General features: G+C 35.3%; 4 protein-coding genes and 3 long non-coding RNA genes across 8 annotated transcripts; 1 reads left to right on the top strand and 6 right to left on the bottom strand.

Moving 5' to 3' along the window:
* Positions 1-13: 13 nt before the first annotated feature.
* LOC140753158 (uncharacterized) lies at positions 14-3,136 on the bottom strand. Of its 2 annotated transcripts, XM_073087582.1 has the most exons (5): positions 2,168-3,136; positions 1,674-1,758; positions 1,523-1,591; positions 1,316-1,429; positions 14-1,179 (listed from the first exon to the last, which is right to left on the bottom strand). In XM_073087582.1, the coding sequence occupies exons 4-5, from the start codon at positions 1,427-1,429 to the stop codon at positions 148-150; spliced, it is 1,146 nt and encodes a 381-aa protein (XP_072943683.1). In that variant the 5' UTR covers positions 1,523-1,591; positions 1,674-1,758; positions 2,168-3,136; the 3' UTR covers positions 14-147. The 2 variants fall into 2 exon arrangements, with proteins under 2 accessions (XP_072943683.1, XP_072943684.1); XM_073087583.1 differs by lacking the exon at positions 2,168-3,136 and having other exon boundaries at positions 1,674-1,773.
* A 235-nt stretch (positions 3,137-3,371) lies between these two features.
* On the bottom strand, positions 3,372-12,243 carry LOC140753162 (uncharacterized). The gene is made up of 3 exons (XR_012103544.1): positions 11,717-12,243; positions 4,941-5,133; positions 3,372-4,788 (listed from the first exon to the last, which is right to left on the bottom strand). It is a non-coding gene; the product is annotated as an uncharacterized LOC140753162 (long non-coding RNA).
* LOC140753157 (uncharacterized) lies at positions 5,343-7,604 on the top strand. The gene is made up of 2 exons (XM_073087580.1): positions 5,343-5,716; positions 6,655-7,604. The coding sequence occupies exons 1-2, from the start codon at positions 5,343-5,345 to the stop codon at positions 7,526-7,528; spliced, it is 1,248 nt and encodes a 415-aa protein (XP_072943681.1). The 3' UTR covers positions 7,529-7,604.
* LOC140753159 (uncharacterized) lies at positions 5,711-7,754 on the bottom strand. The gene is made up of 2 exons (XM_073087584.1): positions 7,580-7,754; positions 5,711-6,603 (listed from the first exon to the last, which is right to left on the bottom strand). The coding sequence occupies exons 1-2, from the start codon at positions 7,752-7,754 to the stop codon at positions 5,774-5,776; spliced, it is 1,005 nt and encodes a 334-aa protein (XP_072943685.1). The 3' UTR covers positions 5,711-5,773.
* On the bottom strand, positions 8,053-9,371 carry LOC140753161 (uncharacterized). Its single transcript, XR_012103543.1, has 2 exons — positions 8,747-9,371; positions 8,053-8,664 (listed from the first exon to the last, which is right to left on the bottom strand). It is a non-coding gene; the product is annotated as an uncharacterized LOC140753161 (long non-coding RNA).
* LOC140753160 (uncharacterized) lies at positions 9,882-11,324 on the bottom strand. The gene is made up of 3 exons (XR_012103542.1): positions 10,824-11,324; positions 10,549-10,743; positions 9,882-10,190 (listed from the first exon to the last, which is right to left on the bottom strand). It is a non-coding gene; the product is annotated as an uncharacterized LOC140753160 (long non-coding RNA).
* A 733-nt stretch (positions 12,244-12,976) lies between the features above and the next one.
* Positions 12,977-17,584, bottom strand: LOC140753040 (zinc finger MYM-type protein 1-like). The gene is made up of 3 exons (XM_073087397.1): positions 15,810-17,584; positions 14,668-15,725; positions 12,977-12,991 (listed from the first exon to the last, which is right to left on the bottom strand). The coding sequence occupies exons 1-3, from the start codon at positions 15,817-15,819 to the stop codon at positions 12,977-12,979; spliced, it is 1,083 nt and encodes a 360-aa protein (XP_072943498.1). The 5' UTR covers positions 15,820-17,584.
* Positions 17,585-21,938: the final 4,354 nt, after the last annotated feature.

Here is a 21,938-nt window from a genome sequence, read left to right as displayed (position 1 = left end):
TATTTTTCCTTAATTACAAGTTTTTCTTGAGCTGATGAATTTTGGAATTGTAAACATAGATCACACAGATCTTTACGTGGACGAAAGAATGAAATATTAAAGTTTGTTGTGAAAACTTTATAAAATGTGCAATATCTACCAGCAGGTTTATTTTTTTTGTTTTTGTATGTCTTCAAAATCTTTAAAGAGTTCGACTATTGTTTTACCACCATCTATGAATTCACGGGCCGATGTTTCACGTGTGTAGTGAGAGTCTGTTCTTGGAATAGAATTGATAAATTCTTTGATGTCAGAAATTAATGCTTCATCAGAGACATGGCTAGCAGTCATACCTCTAAAATCAGCCTTCAAAATCCCATGTTCATCGGTCTTACTTTTAATTGTACGAATCATACGATCAGAAATATCCAAGGTATTAAGAAAAAAAGTTTTACAAACTCGAATTGGCCTACCATCAACAATAAAATTAAAAGCTTTGTTACAACGTCTAGGAGCCAAAGCATTAGTATATTTATATTTAGGTGTAATATTGGTTAAGCATGACAAAATAAAAGATCGTTGATTATGTATGTTTCCAATTTCCCTATATGTATCAAAAATACTTTGCCTTTGTACAGAATCAATTTTAGTAGGACACTGCAATCTGCACTTATCGTTACATGGTGGTTTAAGATGACGTGCTGCAATTATTGCATTTTTACTATTAATATAAGTTTTTCCCAAATTTCTTAACTTTTTAGCTTTAATCTGTTTCCAATTTTCCGGTTGTCTAGTACGCTTCCTACCTCTTACTACAATAACCATTCCATCAGAAACCGTTACCGCTGCTGAAGTCGATTCCTGTTCTTGTTGAGGAGTTCTTGATGAATCAGGTGTTGCATTTTCTTTATTATTATCATTATTTTCTAACACAGATTCATCACTAGAACTATCAGATGACGAAGAACTTGACCTAGAAGTTGAAGAAGAGCTACTACTACTAGAACTAGAACGGCGGCTTGGTGAAAATACCATATTATTAACCCTTTTATCTTCTTGTACAATAAAAGTTGGATCACCATCACTTAAATCTGCATCACTTTCTTCAGGATTGATGGGCGAAATGCAATAATTTTTAGGTATTCTTACGCGATCTTTAGCATTTTCTGGTCCTTTTTCAACTTCAAGCGAAATCTTTACCTAAAACATAACATAAAAGACCATTATCATTAAGTTTAAGACCAAGCAAATAGAGATGCCTAATAATCTAACAACATTATAATATAATTAACAGGAAACTGCAGATTAAATACTTTCAATTTAATGATTACAATACCTGGTCATCCGGTTTTAGAAGAGGACTATCATCATTGTTTTCAGTATCTTTAAAATACTCTAGTGCATCTAAATATTGACAATTTTCTAGTTTATTTCTAACACTATGTAACATCTGCAAGTAGGTAAACACAAAAATAAATGCATTAAAATTACAGTCAATAATAAAATAAATGCAAAAATACCTATGTTATGATAATATAGTTACCTGAACATCAATACTTTGAGCTGAAATTAATTCGTGAGGTTGTTCCAGTTCATCATATATAGTACTAGCCTGCAAACAAAAAGTAACAAGTAAGTAAAAACGCCAGGAAACTACAGATAAAGTACCTTCAATTTAATGATTACGTCTTTACCTGGTTGTGTTCTTCATGAGGAGAACCGCCATTATCTTCATTATTAATTAAATTAAGAATCTTTCTTGATCGCGAAGAAGCTATTCTAAAATTAAAGGATGAAAATAAGTCCAAAAGTAAAAGAGTTTTTCTCTACTATTTTAATTTTAATAAGACATATTACTAAATACGACCACATTGTAAATTTTGAGTGCAAAAATATGCATTATTTTTAATAATGCACAGACCCATTACTTAATGTGATCATGAGCAGGTTATCAGTATTAGTATTAAACAGACTTAACATTAAACTATGACCGTTGTATAAATAATATTGACAACATTTTTACTATTAAGCTGACATAAACATTAATGTGTTCATGAACTGTTACCTTTTTTTAGTTTTAAATAGACCTAACACTTAAAAGGCCGGTTAAATATTACGAAGTTTTAGTATTAAAAAGCCTCATTGCGTAAAGTGTCAAAATAATACAAAAAATGTGCATTAAACTTACCTTCATTTCAGTATAAAAAGGTCTTAAACACTAATAGGTCTCTTTTTCACTTAACACAAAAACTGTTCTTACTGTAACGGTCGAACGAACACTGAATGAGTCTGTATTATACCAATCAACGTCCTAAGTCTCACGAATATGAAAGAGACAACAATGTTGTAAGAGCGGGAAAACACTACTTAATAAAGAGTTTCTTAGAGTCATTTCATAGATGGCGTTGGTATAGACATGCCAGTGCATTTAACTCATTTTAGGTAAATTTTGAGTTAAGTCACTGTAATACTAAGCGTGCGATGTGTGGTACAAGATCGTGTAGGTTTATTGTCGTCACTTAAATGTCTTCTTATTTCTTTCTCACAAATCCGGCATAAAAGTATTACCTCTTTTGAGGCATACAGTAACTTTCCTTTGCTTTTCTGTTGAATTAAACTTTTTTCATCAATTGGCCCAAGCAAACCTTTGATGCACGTATTGCATTTGATTTTTTTTTTTTGTTGAGAAAATAACATATCCCGCTATATACTCCACAACTTTTTCCGCAAAAGGGGATAAAAAAGTCAGAGCTTCAATCTCATCAATCAAATCGTCAGTAAAATTGTTAAAATTGACTTCCTCAGTGGCGTCATTGCTATTGTATTGTCGTACGGTTGAAGCATTAATTTTTTCTAATGCAGATGTGCAATTCAGTATCGTAATTTTTTCCAATGGAATGCAGTTCGTTCCGTTTCCCGTTTGTGTTAATTCTGTATTAACAAGATTTTTTTTATAAATTGCTTCAAACTGGGAGCTTGAGGGATTATCGCGATAACCACCATGACTCCTTACTATGGAAAAAAATAGTTCGATGTGATCTTGGCTTATCCTATGTAGTGGCATATATTTGAGGCCATTTTGTTGGTTTTGTATTAAATCTTGAAAGATAGATTTGGTACTCTCAATGCAGATCAAAAATCCCAAGAAACCCGTGTATCGAGGAGAATCTACTAATTTAATTTTATGTGACTCCCCGTTGCGTTTTTTACATAGGCTGATAAGCTCAACAAAAGCTTTTGAGCTTCATCCATTTTTCGAAAAGCTTTCTCAAAGTTTTCATAGTTTAATGCTCTTTTATAACCAATTTGACGTGACCGGGAATCCAATATATCAAAAACGTCGTTTATCAGTGAAATAAATTTCGTAGTTGCAGTTGATCCATTAAATTCCGACAAATCTAATTCTTTTTCACAAAACAAAAGTGCATCAGCAACACTTGCGCTGAACAATTGTGCTGCAAGGCGAACATTCATTATCTTGGTTTTATAATAAATGTGATTTGCTTTTAACTTGTTAGCCATGTAAAATAATTCTTCTTTCTGTATTTTATGTAATGCTTCCACAAATAACCATTGAATTTTATTTTCATTATCATCGTAAAAACATTTGTAGTCACAAAAAGTGTTTCGAATTAATTTTAACATGTGACTTGCATCTAAAAAAAAGTAAACTCGTTGCCCCGTTGTAGGATCTAATATGGTAGTTTGCAATTTATTTGCAAGTAAGCAGCAACCCAGTTTCGTAGCCATCGCTAAATTTGCCTTCGCGCCGTCACACGTTAACGCTTTTATTTCTATTCCAGTTTCATGTACTAATTCAAAAGCTTTAGTTACAAGCTGAGCTTTTAACTTAGCACTTGTACCTTTCACTAAAAAATATCCGATTGGGACTTTCCATGGAGTATTAATGCCTACTAATAGAAATACTAGGACATCTGTAGCTTCATCTGTATTATCAGTTATTAAATCGAAACCATAATCAATATACCCGAATCGTCTGTCACCACTTGGATTGTCATGTGATTCTGTCTTTATTTTCATTTCATCGAAAACCAAAGTACAGTAAATTTTACTATGTGGATTGGCATCGGCTTTATATTTTAAAGCCGCCAAGGCTTCTTTGGTAAAACCGGGCCGTCCATCAATATTACTATACCATTTTGTTAAAGTACGTGGAGCAGGTAAACACGTCCCAAACGTTTTACGAACATATTTGTAAGCTTTGGGGGAATAAAAGTTGAGAGTTAGAGCAAAACATTTCAGTTCTGGTGAATACTTAGCTCGTGAGAGCTTCCCACTTTTACTCTTCTTTAGTTGACGCTTTATAAGCTCTGCTTCTTCAATGCCAATTTTTTCCAGGACCATCCTTTCCTCTTTATCTATCAAAGCTTTTTCATCCAGACTCTGAAGAATTTCTGCTAGCCCAGCAACTTTTTTTTAGCTTGTAGTCTTTTATTTTTTTTTCTGATTATCTAATTGTTGCTGCATTTTTCTTTTTCTTGGTGTAAGTGCAGTAGTAGGAATCGAAGCAGATTTTTCAGATGTATCCTTTGACTGAGCCTGAAAAGAAATAAATAATTATCTCTTATCATATTTTTACATAATTTACTTAACCTCAACAGTAAAATAGAAGAAATGACTATTTTATCAATATGCGATTCTACAATAAACGATTTAAAAACAACTCACATTTTGAGGAGTTAATGATCTACACGGTGATGTCAACGAATTAGGAATAGTGCGAGTGTCATTAATGGAATCATAAGATGATAGTCTCTCATCTGGTATATTGAATGATTGTTGATGATTCTGGAAAATTACATTAAATATCTTTAATTTTACAAGTTTAAAAATTTACGCTTCATTTCATCACTATGACTAAAGTCAACGAGGTAACATCATGTGGAATGTACGTTTGTTTACCTTGCCCATGAATAAAAAAAAAAACAAAACAAACTTACGGAACAAATACAGTTCTGCGTTACAGTTGGTTTGGCGCCATCGATTAATCTCCTTCTATTGTTCGCCAACACTTGAAAGTCAGAGGTCTTAAAATGATTTGAGCAAATGACACTATTTCTTGTGGGAATCCAGGTTGGTCTGTTATTAGAAAATGTCTTCCATATATCTCTTAAATTTGGATCTTAAGGAAACCTGCAAAAATAAATAAAAACACATTATAGTTGACGTTCACACTCAGTAATTTTTATTTAAATCAGAAAACCTAATCTCAAATTTCTCTGATTTGACATTTTCATCGATAACTATCTACAAACAAACCGGCAGCAACACTAAGTGCCTTTTCACACGTACCGGTTGCCGGGCAGCCGGCGCCGGATACCCGGTGTCAAATAAGCTTTCACATGTGCCGGTTGATGCCAGCAGTATCGGCTAGAGAGCCGACAAGAGTACAGTCTCGTTCTATAGTTTCAAAGATGGACCGTGAACAAATAATTGCAATGTGGCTTTTATATCGAAGACGAAAATATCTACGCCGGAAAGAAAAATCAAGAAATTATTGGGTTCATCCAATTAATATGAAAAGAGAAGCATTAGGTGCATTCTATACATTATTCCCAGATCTACGAGCACATGAAGACAGGTTTTTCAAGTACTTTAGAATGTCTATAACTTCTTTTGATGAATTACATAACCGTTTGAAAAACTCTTTGCAACGTCAGGATACAAAAATGAGAAACTGCATTCAGCCTGTCGAGATGCTAGCTGTTACAATTCGGTAAGTAAAATAAAAATCAATTAATTTTTTATGTTTATTGAAAAAATAATTAAATTGTTACAACATATTTTCATCCGCAAAATCAATGGAATCCATTGTAGAAGAATTTATTGAATATGGAGATGGAGTATTTGATAATTCTTCGCCGTAAACACGATAAAACTGGGCAGTAGAAGTCGTTGGAGAAGTAGGAGGCAATTGTGGTGATGGTACAGTTGATTGTATTGGTGATGGTACATTTAGTGGTACAGTTTGGTACGGTAGTGTTGATGGTGGAACAAAAGTTTGGTGTGAAAACTGAGATTGTGGAGGTATATTTTGAAATGAAACAGGCAACTGGGGGCGAAATGTTTGATGTATTGTTTGCGAATGAGTCGTATCAGGGTGGTTTATTCTGTGGTACTGTACCGAGCATCTCTGCTTTTTAATTTTCGTTATTAATTCCATTACTCCCAACTGGAATTGTATAACTTCATCGTCCGTAAAAGTGTTTAGGGATGGAATTATTCCTTTGAAAAAACACAAATGTCTATCTGGTTCTTCTTCCATTTTTTTCAACATTTTCAATTCTATTGGATCCATCTTTGCGTGCCGTTTTCGAGATCCTAGTTCTTTATTAGGTTTTTTAATTTTTTCCAATTGTTCTTTTTTCTTATCAATCTCTGGTGTATTTCCTTCCATTGTTTGAGGATCTTCTGTTTCCTGTGTCAAACTATCAGTAGTGGGACGTTCCTTAAAAACTTTGTTGAGAAATTGTAGCTGATCATTGAAAACATATTTTTTTACTTTTGAAGCACCAGCACCTGATTTGGTAACGTCCTTTTGTTTTTTACAAGACTTTTTAAATGAATCACGAACGTTTCCCCAACGTTTTATCACTTCTTTACCTGTAATAATAAAAATAATTAAAATAATTTTAATTACCTATATTGTTTCAGATACCTAGCAAGTGGTCATACTTTTACAGATATGAGCTTCGAGTACAGACTTGGCATCTCAACTATAAGCGTTATAGTAAAAGAAGTGTGCCAAGCTATGTGGTCTATTATGAAATTTGAATGTATGCTTATACCTGGAAAAGAAATGTGGGAATCGTTAAAATTTGAACAAAGGGCCAACTTTCCACACTGCTTAGGTGCAGTTGACGGGAAGCACATTCGAATTATCAATCCTCTAGGGTCGATGTACCACAATTATAAAGGCTATGCTTCAGTAGTATTAATGGCTGTAGCAGATTCGGAGTACTGCTTTACATATGTTGATATTGGTAGCTACGGAAAAGACTGTGACTCTCACATTTTCAAGAAATGTTCATTGTGGTCATCAATTTTAAATAGTGAGCTCGAGCTACCGAAGGAAAATTGTCTCACGGGAACAACGAGCCCTAATATGCCTTATTTCTTTGTTGGTGACGAAGCATTCGCTATACACAAACATCTGCTTCGGCCATATGGTGGGTCGAATTTAACCATGAAACAACGAATTTATAATTATCGTTTATGCAGAGCTCGGAGGTATGTGGAGTGCACATTTGGAATTCTCACTAATAAGTGGAGAATATTACATCGTGCCATTAATTTGGAACCCGACTTCGCAGTTGATATTGTAAAGGCTTGTGTAATCCTGCACAATTTTGTCCGTGTCAGAGATGGATATCAACCAGAGGATACAATGACCATATTTGGATTAGAAGATTTAAGTGGAGAACAAGTAAGACGTGGAGGGTTAGCAGCAAATAATGTTAGAAATATTTTAGCGGACTATTTTATGACCGAACCTGGACAAGTCAGTTGGCAGTTATCTAAAATATAAAAAAGTGTAATTACTATCAGTTGTGTAATATTAAATGATTTGCAAACTTACCAAATGAGTTTTTTTCACCGTCAGTAATTTCTTCGAAGTCGGGCTTAAGTATTGCGCAAACTTCCCGCCAAGCTTTTTTTGTTTCATTTTTGTCCTTGTACTCAGCGCAAGTTTTGTCCCATAAAACTGGCTTCGCTTCCACCAATGTTATCAACAGTTCGATATCTATCTCCATTTTATAGTTTAGAAGAAGGTATGCAATGTAATTTACGAGCGTCGTCGAGCGTGCGACAGAACTACGCACGCGCGTGCTCTCGCAGACTGTACCTGGGCGACTGACCGGCCGGCGCGTCTGAAAGCTAGTTGCGTGTTCCATCAGTGTTGCCAACTTGGATTTTGAAAAAGGCGTAGGCCAGATTAGAAAATTACGTAGAAATAGTAAAATTTCCATATGAGAAATACGTAGATCTACGTACTTTTTTTTTTGATTGAAATTAAGACAGTAGGGTAGGTAAAAGTGAATAAAACGACAATTCATAAGACCCTAAAAGTTGCAGACAGACAGCAGATAGATAAAACTGGTTAGAGAGATATCTCCGTGAACAAAAATAATAATAAATAAATAAATATTCCAGTAGCCGGTTAGTTTTTACAATATCTACATTCTACATGTGAAACCACCACTTACAGATAATTTAAAAAAGTTCGCTACTTTCAGGGTCATCGATTTATTTAAATTATTCAATTTTTATTATCATTTTCAGACAAATTAAATTTATACATATATTTATTAAAATGTTTAATGTGTTCCTGCGAAGGCTCGCGGTTTATTTTTAAGCCACTTTTCGTGAAAAGTAAGCCTGTTAGCGTTTCTGTGGAAAGTCTGTTTCTTATGCTAGTTTTCATCAAATTGATCGCAGAAAACAGACGCTCGACATTTGCACTGCTATGTGGCAATACTAATAAATTTTGCGCAAATTGGGCCAGTAAAGGAAACATTTGAGACGAGTCGCCTTTTCTTATTTTTGAAATATGACGCCAAAACTCATCTGCTTTGATTAGCTGATCCTCTTGAAATGGAAGATTAGTATTTCTTAGCGTTCTCCATTCCCGGTCTAATTCTGTCAAATTTGTTGGACATAATCCTGAAAATAAATTATTAATTGAAAACTAAATAAGACACAGACTCAACTTTTAAATAAAATATTTGAAGTTAATGATTATTACCTGGAAACATTTGCCCTAAATGAGCTATAGACGGTACAGAACGTCTTAAATTTGAGTCCAGCAATGTGTCAGGGTTTAAAAACCTTAAATTTTTCAACCTTTGTCTGTGCTCATCTTCAAAAGGGAAGCAATTTTTTATTTGAATAAGACTTTCAATGTAAAACTCAAGACATTTTTGTCTTAACTGTCTTATTTGATCTGGATGCATATTGTTTTTGTTCATTGAAATTAAAGCAGTAACATTGCCTCCTAAGTAGATGTCTTCCAGGGGTAAATGGTTTTCAATTTTTTCAAAATCAATATTCAATATTTTTGTTTCCAATGCTGCAACTTTGTCATGGACATGAATGCTTGTTTTTTCCTGTTCAGTTAATTCCAAATATTCTGGTTTTAAAAAACATTCCATTATGGTCTTGTAGGTTATAAAAATTTTTTCATATAGCAAGTAGAGTTTTGGGCTTTCAGATTGCATTTCTTTGTTCAAATCATTGAAGTATGGCAACACAAAATTTAAAAATTCTAAATATATTTCTGTGGTTGGTTCCATACATTTATCAAGGATTGACTGAGCTGCAAGCAATCTGTCAGTTAACACAGCACTTTGAAAATATAATTTCAATGCTGGTAGTTGTTCTAGAAGCCTTTTTTACAACTTGTAACAAGGACAGCCACCTTGTTTGGGCAGGGTGTAATAGTTTGAATGGTTTAACATTTACAAAACATTGAAACTCTTTGTAGTCTCCAATGCGTTTTGGACTATTTTGTATATAGTTGTAAACATCACGAGCAAAGTCCTCCACACCTCGTGGTAACTTTTTGCAAGCATATGAGGCACAAAGGTGAAAAGAGTGACATATGCATTTCATTAGAAACAGATTCGGAATATCTTTTGCAAACAATGTAGACAAAGAATGATGTTGTCCAAACATGGAATTAGTTCCGTCAGCTGCAAATCCAATCATATTTTCTTTGAATGGAATATTCTTTTCTTCAAAATATTTTGTACATGCATTATGTAAGACTGTAGCTGTACCGTCAACAACTGGTATTAGACATAGAAAACTATCTTCAACATGAAAATCAACTGCAGTCCTTACAATAAGTGCCAAATGTTTAGTTGATGATCTGTCTGTGCTCTCATGAACTATCAGTGAAAACTTATTTTTTTGTAACATTTCAATTAATTTGTTTTCAGCTACTTTACCAGTAACATTTGTAACAATAGCATGTGCCTTTGTTCTTCCAAAAGTTAATTCTGATGCAAGCTTTGAATCTTGGGCAATTGATTGTACAAGATCCTTTAGACTGTCTGCTAAACTAAATGGTAGATTGTGCTCTGCTAGGAAACATGCCATCTTTATTTCTCCAGACTTAATTTTATCTGTGAATGACTTTGATGCAGACTCAGGCAACATTGAAATAATAGTAGGTTGAAGTATTGCACCTGAAAGTAAAAATAAACGCATTAACAGGACTGCGCTTATTTTTATCATGCAGGCTGGCTCTAGCTGTAGAAAAAAATATCCTGAATACTGAAACTGAAACCATAATCCTTCACATCTGATAATTAAATAAACTTACATTCACTAATGACAATAATAAAGTAAAGGAATATTAACATTATTCTGAACTTAGAACCTAGTTCTTTCTTACACTTTATTGGAAAAGTAAGTAAATAATTTAAAACATAAAAAAACACACCAGTAGACCACACCAACCTTTAACATTATTCTTATGTTTAAAAGATTCTGCATGCTTCTCCAAAACTCTTTTACCTCCACCACATCTCAAGTCACACTTACATGAATTACAATAAAAATAGTAATCTCCTTTGTTGCTTTTTTTAATCCAACCTGAATACTTTTGGTCCTTTTCCCACAAGTGTGAATATTTTTGTTCATAATGCAGCTTTCTTTTTTTAGTGGGAGTAACATTGCGCTCTTCCTCACTGTCACTGCTTCTTTCCATAACAGAATTCAATTAAATTGAGCAGGAAGCTGAAAAATATTGAAATTAAACTAAACAACACCTTCGATATCTTAGTTCGAAATATTTTTAGGTTAAGATTTACTTTTACCGTTTTATTTACAGCAAGACGCCAAGTTTTACACAGTCTTAATTCAGTTAAATTGAGCAGGAAGCTGAAAAATATTGAAATTAAACTAAAAAACACCTTCGATATCTTAGTTCGAAATATTTTTAGGTTAAGATTCACTTTTACCGTTTTATTTACGGCAGACACCGCAGACAAGACGCCAAGACGTTTCGTTTTACACAGTCACATGAGTCTCAGTTCTTTTGAATTGACTGATGACTGACACTGTTTTTAAAATGAATGGCGTAATAATAAGTTGAGTGGCGAGGCGAGGCGAGTATGCGCTAGTATAAAACGGAACGTTTATTAACTTTTTTTTACGAAAGTAACAAAAATAATGCCCATTCAGTCTAACAACGGGATATGTTATTTTGCAATTGAATAATTTTGATAGAAAATACGTAGATTCTGGGACTAAAGTTCGTAGGTTTGCGTGGAAGGCTTAAAATACGTAGATCTACGTAAAAAGACGTAGAGTTGGCAACACTGTGTTCCATACACCACTGTCAGTTCGGCCGCCGGCTAACCGATGCCCGGCGACCGGACGCACAGTGGTGGTTCCGGCGCGCACCCGGCAACCGCCTGCCGGATAAATTACGCCGGTACATGTGAAAGCTATGTACCATGCCCATACACTTCACCACCGGGTAACCGGCGCCGGCCACCCGGCAACCGGTACGTGTGAAAAGGCACAGACGCTCGGTGACAGCGAATTCTAGGAAAAACACTCGGATCTGTCGCTCGACCGATCCGCGTTTTGTATGAGGACGCACGGACTTAGTTGGTAAATAAATCCGAAACAAGACGATTGATAATATTGTAGATTTTTAGTTTAAAATAAGTAAATAGCAATAATGTGATTAAAAATTACTTACATATGGTACCAAAGGTAACGCCATCTTTTTGTAAATTTGAAGTGGCAGATCTCTTTTTGCAACAAAAAACAGAACAATTCGGCATTTTTTACGATGTCGTCGATTCACTCACGCAACTAGATTTAGTCTAGTGAACGGTGTAGTTGCAACTAGTTTTATTGTACGCATAGGACCATTTGGACTTGTACTTTGACAGAGGGGAACGCGTACGTATGGCTACTCCCCTCCGTGTTGCTCTTTGGGCTGCGCCCATCAGCAGCAGGTGAGTGCGTGACCCTATAGCACTTTGCATCTTATTTTCGTATATACAGTCCACTTAACCTTCTTCGGGACACAATCATCTTGTCCATCGAAGAGAGGAACATTCGGTTCCTTATTTGTTCTAACGGCCGCGGAAATCTTAATATTTTCGGCCTCGGAGCCGAATCTAACATTTTGGCCATCGTGCCGGATGTATGTTTATCATTTTTGGTCTTCGAGCCGAATTTATAACATTATACAATACCACTGCGGGGACATAATAAAATACACATCAAAAAGTATAAAATATAAATATTACGTACTAATTCTAATATTTACTATGTGTATTTATTCTAATTACTTAAAGTGAAAAGGCACAATCGATTAAGTGCCTTTTCATCGTAACATTTTAAATTTTTACCCAAATTTTTACAATTAAAAGGCATATTTTGTTATATGTGCCTCTTAAAAGTAATATTGATCTTTTAATGTTAATTTTTATTTTAAGTTAAAAGTAGATATGCTAATTATTAAGTATATCCATTAAAATTGAAAATATTATATAACTTTCGTTGTATGCATACTTAATAAACGCAACTTTTAACTTTTACACAATTCAGAAAAAAAAAACACTTTAAACGTGTTTTTTTAACAAAATTCAAAGAATATGTTAATCTCGATTTTCTCAACATTTGCAAAATGTTAGTTGTGCCTTTTGTAATTGCGACGGGAGAAATGTAAGGAGGTGTGTTAGTATAATACAATTATATTGGCAACACTTGTCAAGCGTCTTATTAGTGACATCCGGGTTTATGACTTTTCTTCTTCCTTCGATGGCAGATTCGATAGCATTGTTTGTGAAATATATTAGCTGTAATAACTCAAATAAACAGTGTATTTGTAAGCAGTTTGTTAAAATAAACAGTGATTATAGAAGACAAGTATATATTTCATTTCGCACGACCATATTTACAGTGTGCAATACTTTTTTTGATTCAACTCTGTTTCTCATTAATTTTATCATATGACAGGCATCTAGAAACACAACATTATAATCTGAGCAAGGATGTGGAAAGTTTATTGTAATATTTTCTGTATTATCTATCTCATAGCCTAAGTTTTTCATGGTGGCAATATTATTTTTACAACGATCAAAAGTTATAGAACGAATCTGAACCCCATTTTCTTCACATTTTTCTATCGCTACCTTAATCAAATTGGCTTTCATGTCTGCTTTTAAAGTATCAATAAAAACTTGACAGTATAAAGTCAGTGAAAGGTGAGCTCTTATTTTGATAGACGATGTTTGTTCGCTGACCCGACATCTATAGGTATTCTTGATCGAAAATAATAATGTACGTTTCTATGACAAATCTACGAGAGAAGAGCGCAATAAACTGATAATCGCCTGATTGTTGATGTGTTGTTGTTGTTATTGTTTGAAAAAAGAGGTAGACATGAACAATCAGGCTTCTACAAAATTGTTTGTTCTGATTGCAATGGCGTTTACGTCGGTTAAACTGGGAGAAATTTTAATATTCGTTATCGCGAACATCTAGCCGCGTATACAAGTTGTCACGCAGACAAGTCAAATTTCGCTAAACATCTAATAGACGCGGGCCATAATGTGCCAAGTAACCATACGTATGAAATTTTACACACGGGTGACAAGGGCTGTAGACTTAATATATTAGAACAACGGGAGATTATTAAGCACAATAACAACAGTAGGATTACACTGCTGAATGAACAAATCAATGTATCCAGCTCTCCTTTACTTAATATTTTTACCAACAATCAGTAAACAGATGATTATTCGCAGATTTAATGCGAATAATTAATCTATAACCTTATTATCCAGTGGCGTAGCTAAGTGGGCAAGGGCCCCGGTGCATAGAGAAGGAATCGGGCCCCCATCCCCTTTTTCACGTAGCTTGAACTTTTATTGCCCTTCAAAATTATAGATAGGAATAATAATGGGATACAGGATACAGTGGATTGAACTTATCATTAGTAGGCCAAATCCATACGTCATCTCTAACGGGTAAAATCGCTGTGTTTGATAAAAGAAAATAGGAATTAATGAGCAACGACGCACATGACAGTATAAAATATTTATTACACAAATGGAATCAATGAAGAAAAAAAAACGATTTTCAACAGACTTTGCGGTCCAGTTCACAACCTCTTGCGCGCTTTAATTTTTGCGAATTCATCTATAACTTCACTCAAATCCAAGTTTGATGCCGCCTTATTTTCTATCGCAATTAACGCTAAATTTCGGAGGCGATCTTGTCCACTGCTGTTTCTTAAATATTTTTTTATGATCTTCAGTTACTGAATGATCTTTCTGCTGCCGCGGAAGTAACGGGAATTGTATGAAACAGTAGCATTGCTTCCGTAAGGTCACATTCAAGCACGGCAAATTTCGTTATCATTTCTTTGCAAAGCTCGCGAATGGACCACGTCTCCGTCAATTGAGGAAGGACCAGATGGTATAAATTAACAAATTGGAGAGAAAAATTGGGTCCAATAATATCGGAATATTTCATCTGGAACTGATCACATTTCGTTAGTAAAATCGCTTCGTTCATGTTAAGCAAATTTTTTGGGATCAAAAAGTCGAACGTTTTGCAAAGTGCACTCATACCGGAAAAACGCGCATCTAACTGATTGATTATTATGTCGAGTACACAATTGAAAATAGTTACTCTGAAAATTTCTTCCTGGTTTTGGAATCGGTGATCAGAAGCCAATTCATCGAAATGCTTTTTCGTTTTTCTTCGTCGCTTTTCTGAAAAAGTCGGATCGATATCGTATTTTTTCGCGGTTTCGGTGGCCTTGGAATTAAATGACTCGAAATCATTTCTGTACTTTTTTAGTTTATCTGTTGTTTCCTCCAAAGCTTTACTCGCCTCGTCCAAAACGATATCACGTTTTTGCAAGATTTTGGAAACATAATTAATTCTGTTTAACACGCTATGCATGAATTCGCAAAGGAATACAAACTCAAAATTCAGCATTTTTGATTTTATAACCTCTGCTTCACTACGTTCGTCTTTACTTGAACTCTTCAGCGTTATTTCGGACAATGCTTTAATGATATCGAAAAAACGAAGTTTGACTGCAGTTATTGAGTTAATCCTGCTGGACCATCTTGTCGGATTCAATTTTTTCAGAGTTATTTCTGATTCGCCGGTGAATTTCGATAAGAGGTCCCAGCGCTTGATGCTGTTTCCGAAGAAGTTAAACAAGTCTTGCATTATTGCGAAAAACTTCTGAATTTCGATAGAACCTCGAACGGCGTCGTTTATAACCAAATTTAAATTATGACTGGCGCAATGTACGTACTCTGCGTTTGGCTGAATATCTTTGATTCGTTTTTGTACGCCATTATACGCACCACTCATTACACTGGCCCCATCATAACCTTGCCCGACACACTTTTTAAAATCAAGACTTTTTTCGGAGAACAGCGTGGTTACTTGATTTACCAAATCCGCAGCGCTGTGTTTAGTGACTGCGTGGAAACCGAGAAACACCTCTCTTACCTCAATATCGATTGCTTGTCCATTTTCCGATCTGGATATTGCTGCATATCTTACGACGATACTTAGTTGATCCACTTTCGTTATGTCCTGCGTGGTATCCATAATGATGGTGAAAAACGGTGACGTCCTAATCTGATCCAATAGATGATTTTCAAGTTTGGTGCCCAAACACTCGATCATTTCATTTTGAATCGTTGCGCTCAGGTACCTTGTTGATCCTAAAAACATAAGGGACATTAGAAAACATTGGGTTATGATAACATAAATTATAAACTCAGTCAGTGAACGAAATTATTTTTTACCTTTAGGCATATCCAAAACTTGACGCAAGATGTGATCATATCTAGCAACGAGTTCGACAATTGAGAGAAAATTTCCGTGGTTTCCTTTCTCACTCAGATCCTCTCGATGTCCTCTCAAAGCCAAAGAACTCTTTGCAAGAGTGATTATTATGTCGAACAATCTACGGAGAACTTGTCTCCAAAATTATGCTTCTTTTCGAATGTCATCTTCAAGTTCTTTGTCAATGGTAGCACATTTTTTCCACGCTTCATATACAGCACACGCCTCCGTGTGTGCTTTCGAGAAACCATGTTGTTTAACTCGATCTGATAAATGCCTCCAGTCCCGAATGCCCGTGCACCATGCATTTATTTGCGAAGCAAATAACCAACAGGGTTGGCAGTAGGCAGCATCCAGCATTTTTGAATAACATATCCAAAAACGATCAACTGAACCGTATTTTGACGTGGAAACGTAATACGTTTCTGAAAAGCTCCTGTTGTCTTGGAGAGGGTCCTTCGGAAAAGGTCCCGGAGGTTTCAATGGTCCCTTGTCAAGAATCAGCCGTTTTTCGGTATCGTTCAATTTCTTGTTTAGCAACTTTCCCAAGTCATTTGAAATTTCAAGAACTTCCGAAGATGTAGAAATAGCTGATTCTTCTACTGTAGGTTGCACGGAAGCGTCGACATCGTCATTTTCAGCAGTGGCATTGATGAGACTGAGAGTTGTTGAATCCTGATATTCCTGATCTTCTCGAGTCGCGTTATTCACTGACACATTCACTGAAGGAACTGTAGCAGGAAGTGCTTTCGTAAAAAAGCCGTCTAACTTGGGCAATTTTTTTTACTTGCTTCTCTTTCCTGGCGTTGTTTCCGCTTTGAAGCTCATCTTCGCTCCTTTTTTCTTTACATAATTCCCAATTTACAACTATCGCGAATTTAGAAATCCGGAATACTTACCGAAATTGTCCTACTCGTACAGCGCTTGTCAATGTAGAGTCAAGTAGTAATGATTATGCAGCAAGTTCAACAAAAAAAAAACCACAGAATGACAGAACAGCGTAGGTCTTCATTCGTCAATTTAAACTTGAGTTTACAAAAACATTCTCTATTTTTCGTTTTCGATCAAGTTGTGAGATAGTAGATGGTATAATAGTATATATTATACCGTTGCTGTTGTGCTGCAGCCTGTATCATTTGTACACATGTTTCATCATCGGAATTTTTTTTTAGCGATAATGAGTTTTAGCAACATATAGTGCCATAATGCTAGATGTATGATTGTACGGAATAGAAATAATAGGAATGTCGGTAATACTCGATTAAATAAGGCTGGTAGTAGAGAATTGAGAATTACAACAGAGACACACCTATCGTAGCGTCAACTATTGTAGTGCATCCCAGAAAGTTGAAAATATCTCAATGAATAATATAAATGAGAGCAGATATTAGTAGAGCGAATAAAAACTTCAATAAATAGTTTACGGGCCAAATTTTCGAATTGATCTCACGACCGTCAAGCACGTGAGCTTATCGCTGATGCAATATGTGCGTAGTGGCGTACTCACTACTCAGTTAAACTCTGTTAAATTACTAAATAACAATATTAAACAGCACATGCTTATCGAGAAAGTTCGGCGAATGTGTTGAAAGTCTTAAATCGGGAGTTCTCTTATTGTCGATGTTATGTTCACCTAAAATCATTAAATTAAAAAAAAAAATCTTGTGAGCAGGGTCGAGGTTTCCTAGCTTCAGGAGCTGGCGAGTTCGCTGACCCGCTTTTTTCAAAGCTTAGGTTTATGGGCAAAGGGACCCCCGAGGACCGGGGCCCTGGTGCACTGCACCACCGGGCCCTACGATAGCTACGCCACTGTTATTATCACACAACTGTCATCAGTTGTTTACATTTCATTGTGGAGGGGAGGGTTGGATACCATTATAAAAGGCATGCATAAGGTTGACAGCGTCACTTAGCGATTAACCGTCGTAGAGTCAACTTACCCTGATGATGCTCCGTTTTGGAGCGAAACACGTGTTGGTGGTGGTATGTATGGTGGTGTATATTTTTAATTTTTGCATCTGCAGGCATCCTTTAAGGGAGGGAGGGTGGTACATACTGCATGGTTTAAAATATATACCATCATACATATTTGTAGCGGATTGTTGCGAAGTAGTTTTAATCTTAACTTAGTAACTCTGTCTGTATGTCTGCCTGTCTGGTTGTTTTTTCTTCACGCCTAAACCACTGAACCGATTTTAATGAAATTTCGTACAAAGATAGCCTGAGACCCGAGAATGGACATAGGATAGTTTTTATCCCGGAAATCCCACGGGAAATAGGGATGGCGATCTAAGATCGATTAATCGGAGAATCGATCTTTTGGACCAAAAAGTCGATTATTTTAATCGATCTCCAGTAACGGATCGATTCAGTGAATCGATCTTTCAACCCAGAAGATCGAATTTTGACTTTATAATTTACTTACAGTTACTTTACTTATCCATGTTAATCGATCATCTATCTATTTATATGAAAATGAATATTTGTCCATATACATTTTATAGAATCGGAAACTATGCATTTGATCAAGTGATGATCTTTTGCAAAGTTGTTTTCCAAGCGCCCACGAAGGTTTGGGAGTTGGTAAGACCAATTTTCGACAGATGGCACCACTGTCATTCCAATAATGTACGAATTTTCTGTTTTATGTATGTCATATTATATCTTTAAAATGCGGGCGAAGCCGCGCGCACCACTAGTTGGTTTATAAATTTTTGCACCGATAATAACATGTTTGGCCAATGATAGTTCCGATGTAGTTGTTTGTAAGTTTCTTGTATACCTCTATGGATAGCTTTGCCTTCATGATATTTTTTAATTAAATGTACTTGATCATTTCTATTTTCTACGAATGTAACTCTAGATTTACAACACACTAGTTTTGGGCCACGATTTCCAAATATTGTTTTATATACTTTACTAAAAACTGGGTACAGTACTTCGTCATGAAAGTAATAATGAAATGTACGATCTGCAATTGTATGTTCTTTAAGAAATTTAATTATTTGTGGTTCCGTATCATTTATTGGTATAAATACATCTTTTATCACTATTTTTCCTTTAGATCTATCCTCTACCCTATATTCATTTCCTGATGATCTTTTTATTAAAAATTGTTTTAATTGCCTATCTATTGCGTCAGGTATTTCAGGAATTTTATAAATTGTTTCGTCATTTTCTTGTGGAGTCGGGGTTTGACTCGGACTAAATAGGTCTTCTATAATATTGTCTCTAGCGAATTATCTGTTGGAATAACCGATGTATCTAATAGTGATTCGATATCTATGTTTTCCCAATTTGTATCTAAAACTTGTGATGGTCTTGGCTGGACATTAGTCGTATTTTCAAGTTCTTGTTCCCTTTCTAAAATTAAATCTACAATTTCACTATCGTGCAGTACTCCTTTCTCAACCTCATTATGGTAAACAATCTGAACACGGGACGGAGCGTCTGCATTTGTATTTATTTTGCCTTTCTTATACACTACCTCAAAGTCGTATTCCGCTAGCTTCAAACGCCATCTCGTTAATTTTGAATTAGGATCTTTAAGTGACATGATCCATGTGAGAGGACGGTGGTCAGTGTAAATAATAAATTTTCTACCATATAAATAAGGACGAAAATATTTTATTGACCATACTATACTCAATAGTTCCTTTTCTATCGTTGAATACCTTTGTTCCGTGTCTGAAAGTGTACGCGAGGCGAATGCTACTGGTTTATCGTCACCTACCTTCCCTTGTGATAACACTGAACCGATGGCTACATCCGATGCATCAGTTGTCAGAATAAATACTTTTTCAAAATCCGGATATTGTAAAATTGGTGCATTTGTTAGGATTTGCTTGCATTTTTCAAAACAATCTACAAATTTTGCGGATGCTTCTACCTTAGCGTTTTTTTTCAGACATTTCGTCATTGGCTTTGTGAGTTTAGCGAAATCTTTAATAAATTTCCTGTAGTACCCTACCAATCCAAAGGAAGCCAAAGGAAGGCTTTGATTTCCTTCTGCGTTTTAGGTAGTGGAAATTTTTGTACAGCTGCTATTTTATCTGAATTAGGTTTAAGACCTTCATCGTAAGAGTATGACCTAAAAATTTGACTTGTTTCTGCAAAAATTCCGACTTATTCAACTGTATGTTTAAATTATGAACTCTAAATCTCTCGAAAACTTGCCTACATGTATCTAGGTGCTGTTCTAATGAAGTAGAGTATATAATTACATCATCTAAGTATGTAAGTACGTTATCTAGTCCTGGAAGAACCGAATCCATTAACCTTTGGAAAGTGCTAGGTACGTTTTTTATACCAAACGGCAAACTTAAAAAATTGTAATGACCTCTTTCCGTACTGAACGCTGTTTTCTCTACATCTGCTGAATCCATTTCGACTTGATGATAACCCGATGCTAAATCTAACGTTGTAAAGTAATGTGCACGTCCTAATTTGTCTAAGATATCGTTAATATTAGGCAATCGGTATTTGTCTTCTATTGTTTTCTCGTTAAGGCGTCTTTAGTCTATTACTAACCTCCTTTTTTTTTCACCTGAAGCATCTTCTTTCTTTGGCACTATATGCACGGGGCACGCCGACGGGGAAATACTTTCTTTTATGATATTTTGATTTAAAAGTTCGTTAACTTGCTTTTGTATTTCTAATTTTTGTTGAGGGGCTTGTCTGTAACTTCTGACGAAAATTGGGGTATTGTCTGTAAGTCTAAGTTTATGTTTGATATCATGTGTAAAAGTCAAAGGGATATTTTCGCAGTAAAATAAAACTCGATAATTGTAACAAAGTTTTTGGATTTCTCGTTTTTCATGTGTTCAGTTCGAAGTCGATTTAAATTTTCTTTGAGCAATTGATGTATCTAGTGGAACGCATTGAATTTACATTAGTTATATTTTGTTCCGATCTATCTTGTTCTAAATTTGAAATTAGTTTAAGTTTCACGGGGTAACTTTTCTTTAATTTAATTTTGTTTTCCGTTGTATTAATTACCGTAGTAAATAAGCAACCATGTTTAACTGTAACTAGAGCTTCTGGAAAAACTAAACCTATTTCACTTTGTTGTTGCAATAACTCATACTCACCTTCGCTATAATTGCATGATAAGCTAACTACTTGTTCACAGTTCGGATGAATCATAACATAAGTTTTAATGTCATCCTGTATGGGAATAACTCGGTTCTCAGCATTATATTCTTCATATCTATTTGAGAACCTAATAACCCGAGTAAGTCTACACCTATTAAGCCTTTAAAGTCGTTATCAAAATTGAACATGAGAAATTTATGAGTATGGTCGCAGTTAAATAACTGTGGCAACTTGATATATGCTACGTTATCGTGTTTTGTCACACCATGCGGAGTCTTAATGTAATGAGTCTCTTGTCTAATGTCTGGTTTTATTGCTAGGTTTTCTATTACGTCCGGGGCAATAAGTGATTGTGATGCGCCTGTGTCTAATAAAAACCTACCACCTAATTCGCTAATATATATGTAAGGCAAACGTATGTTGTTATTTATGTTTACGTATACTAATTTTCTTCTTTTTTTCCTGTGGATAAAATAATTGAGATTCCGGCTCAAATTCTATTGTTTCAGTTTCTGGTTCATTTGATTGGAAATTTAACCTATGCTGCGCCGGTTTAATGTTCGGAGGGATGTTTGAGTTTTGCTGCGCAAAGCGCGGTTGAGCAGCACCCTGAGGCCGAATATATTTCTGACCGACCTGTGGTGGTATGCCACGTTGCGCCTGATAATTTGCCGGAGGCACTGGATACCTGTAATAATTATTTGGGCTTACATTTGGCCTAGGAGGCATCATCTGCCTCATCCTATTCTCTGACAATTTCCTGATTTTAGTTTTAGTTCCTCTTGTTTAGCTATGGCTATGGCAGCCTCTAGTTGTTCTGCTCCCCTAACACGAACACTGAGAGATATCAAAGGATCTAATTGATCTAAAACACATTTAAAGCCATTTTTTCATAGAATTGTTTTTTATCAATGTCAATGCTTATTAACGCGTAAGCAATTTCTCTGACCTTTTCTGCAAATTGGTCTATTCCCGACTTATCTTTTGTTAGTTGC

Source organism: Epargyreus clarus, unplaced genomic scaffold (assembly GCF_041222505.1).
Source record: "Epargyreus clarus isolate Ecla_fem2 unplaced genomic scaffold, WU_Ecla_fem_2.2 ptg000026l, whole genome shotgun sequence".
Classification (NCBI taxonomy): domain Eukaryota; kingdom Metazoa; phylum Arthropoda; class Insecta; order Lepidoptera; family Hesperiidae; genus Epargyreus; species Epargyreus clarus.
This window is presented reverse-complemented; position numbering and strand designations above follow the sequence as displayed.

What these genes read in the sequence shown, in the direction of transcription:
- LOC140753158 (XM_073087582.1), bottom strand. Translation starts at nt 1,429, where the DNA reads ATGTTACATAGTGTTAGAAATAAACTAGAAAATTGTCAATATTTAGAT. An exon ending in TTCTAAAACCGGATGACCAG is followed by an intron (nt 1,180 to 1,315) that starts GTATTGTAATCA and finishes GTTATGTTTTAG; the next exon opens with GTAAAGATTTCGCTTGAAGT.
- LOC140753159 (XM_073087584.1), bottom strand. Translation starts at nt 7,754, where the DNA reads ATGGAGATAGATATCGAACTGTTGATAACATTGGTGGAAGCGAAGCCA. An exon ending in CGGTGAAAAAAACTCATTTG is followed by an intron (nt 6,604 to 7,579) that starts GTAAGTTTGCAA and finishes TTATTATTACAG; the next exon opens with GTAAAGAAGTGATAAAACGT.
- LOC140753157 (XM_073087580.1), top strand. Translation starts at nt 5,343, where the DNA reads ATGTGCCGGTTGATGCCAGCAGTATCGGCTAGAGAGCCGACAAGAGTA. An exon ending in ATGCTAGCTGTTACAATTCG is followed by an intron (nt 5,717 to 6,654) that starts GTAAGTAAAATA and finishes ATATTGTTTCAG; the next exon opens with ATACCTAGCAAGTGGTCATA.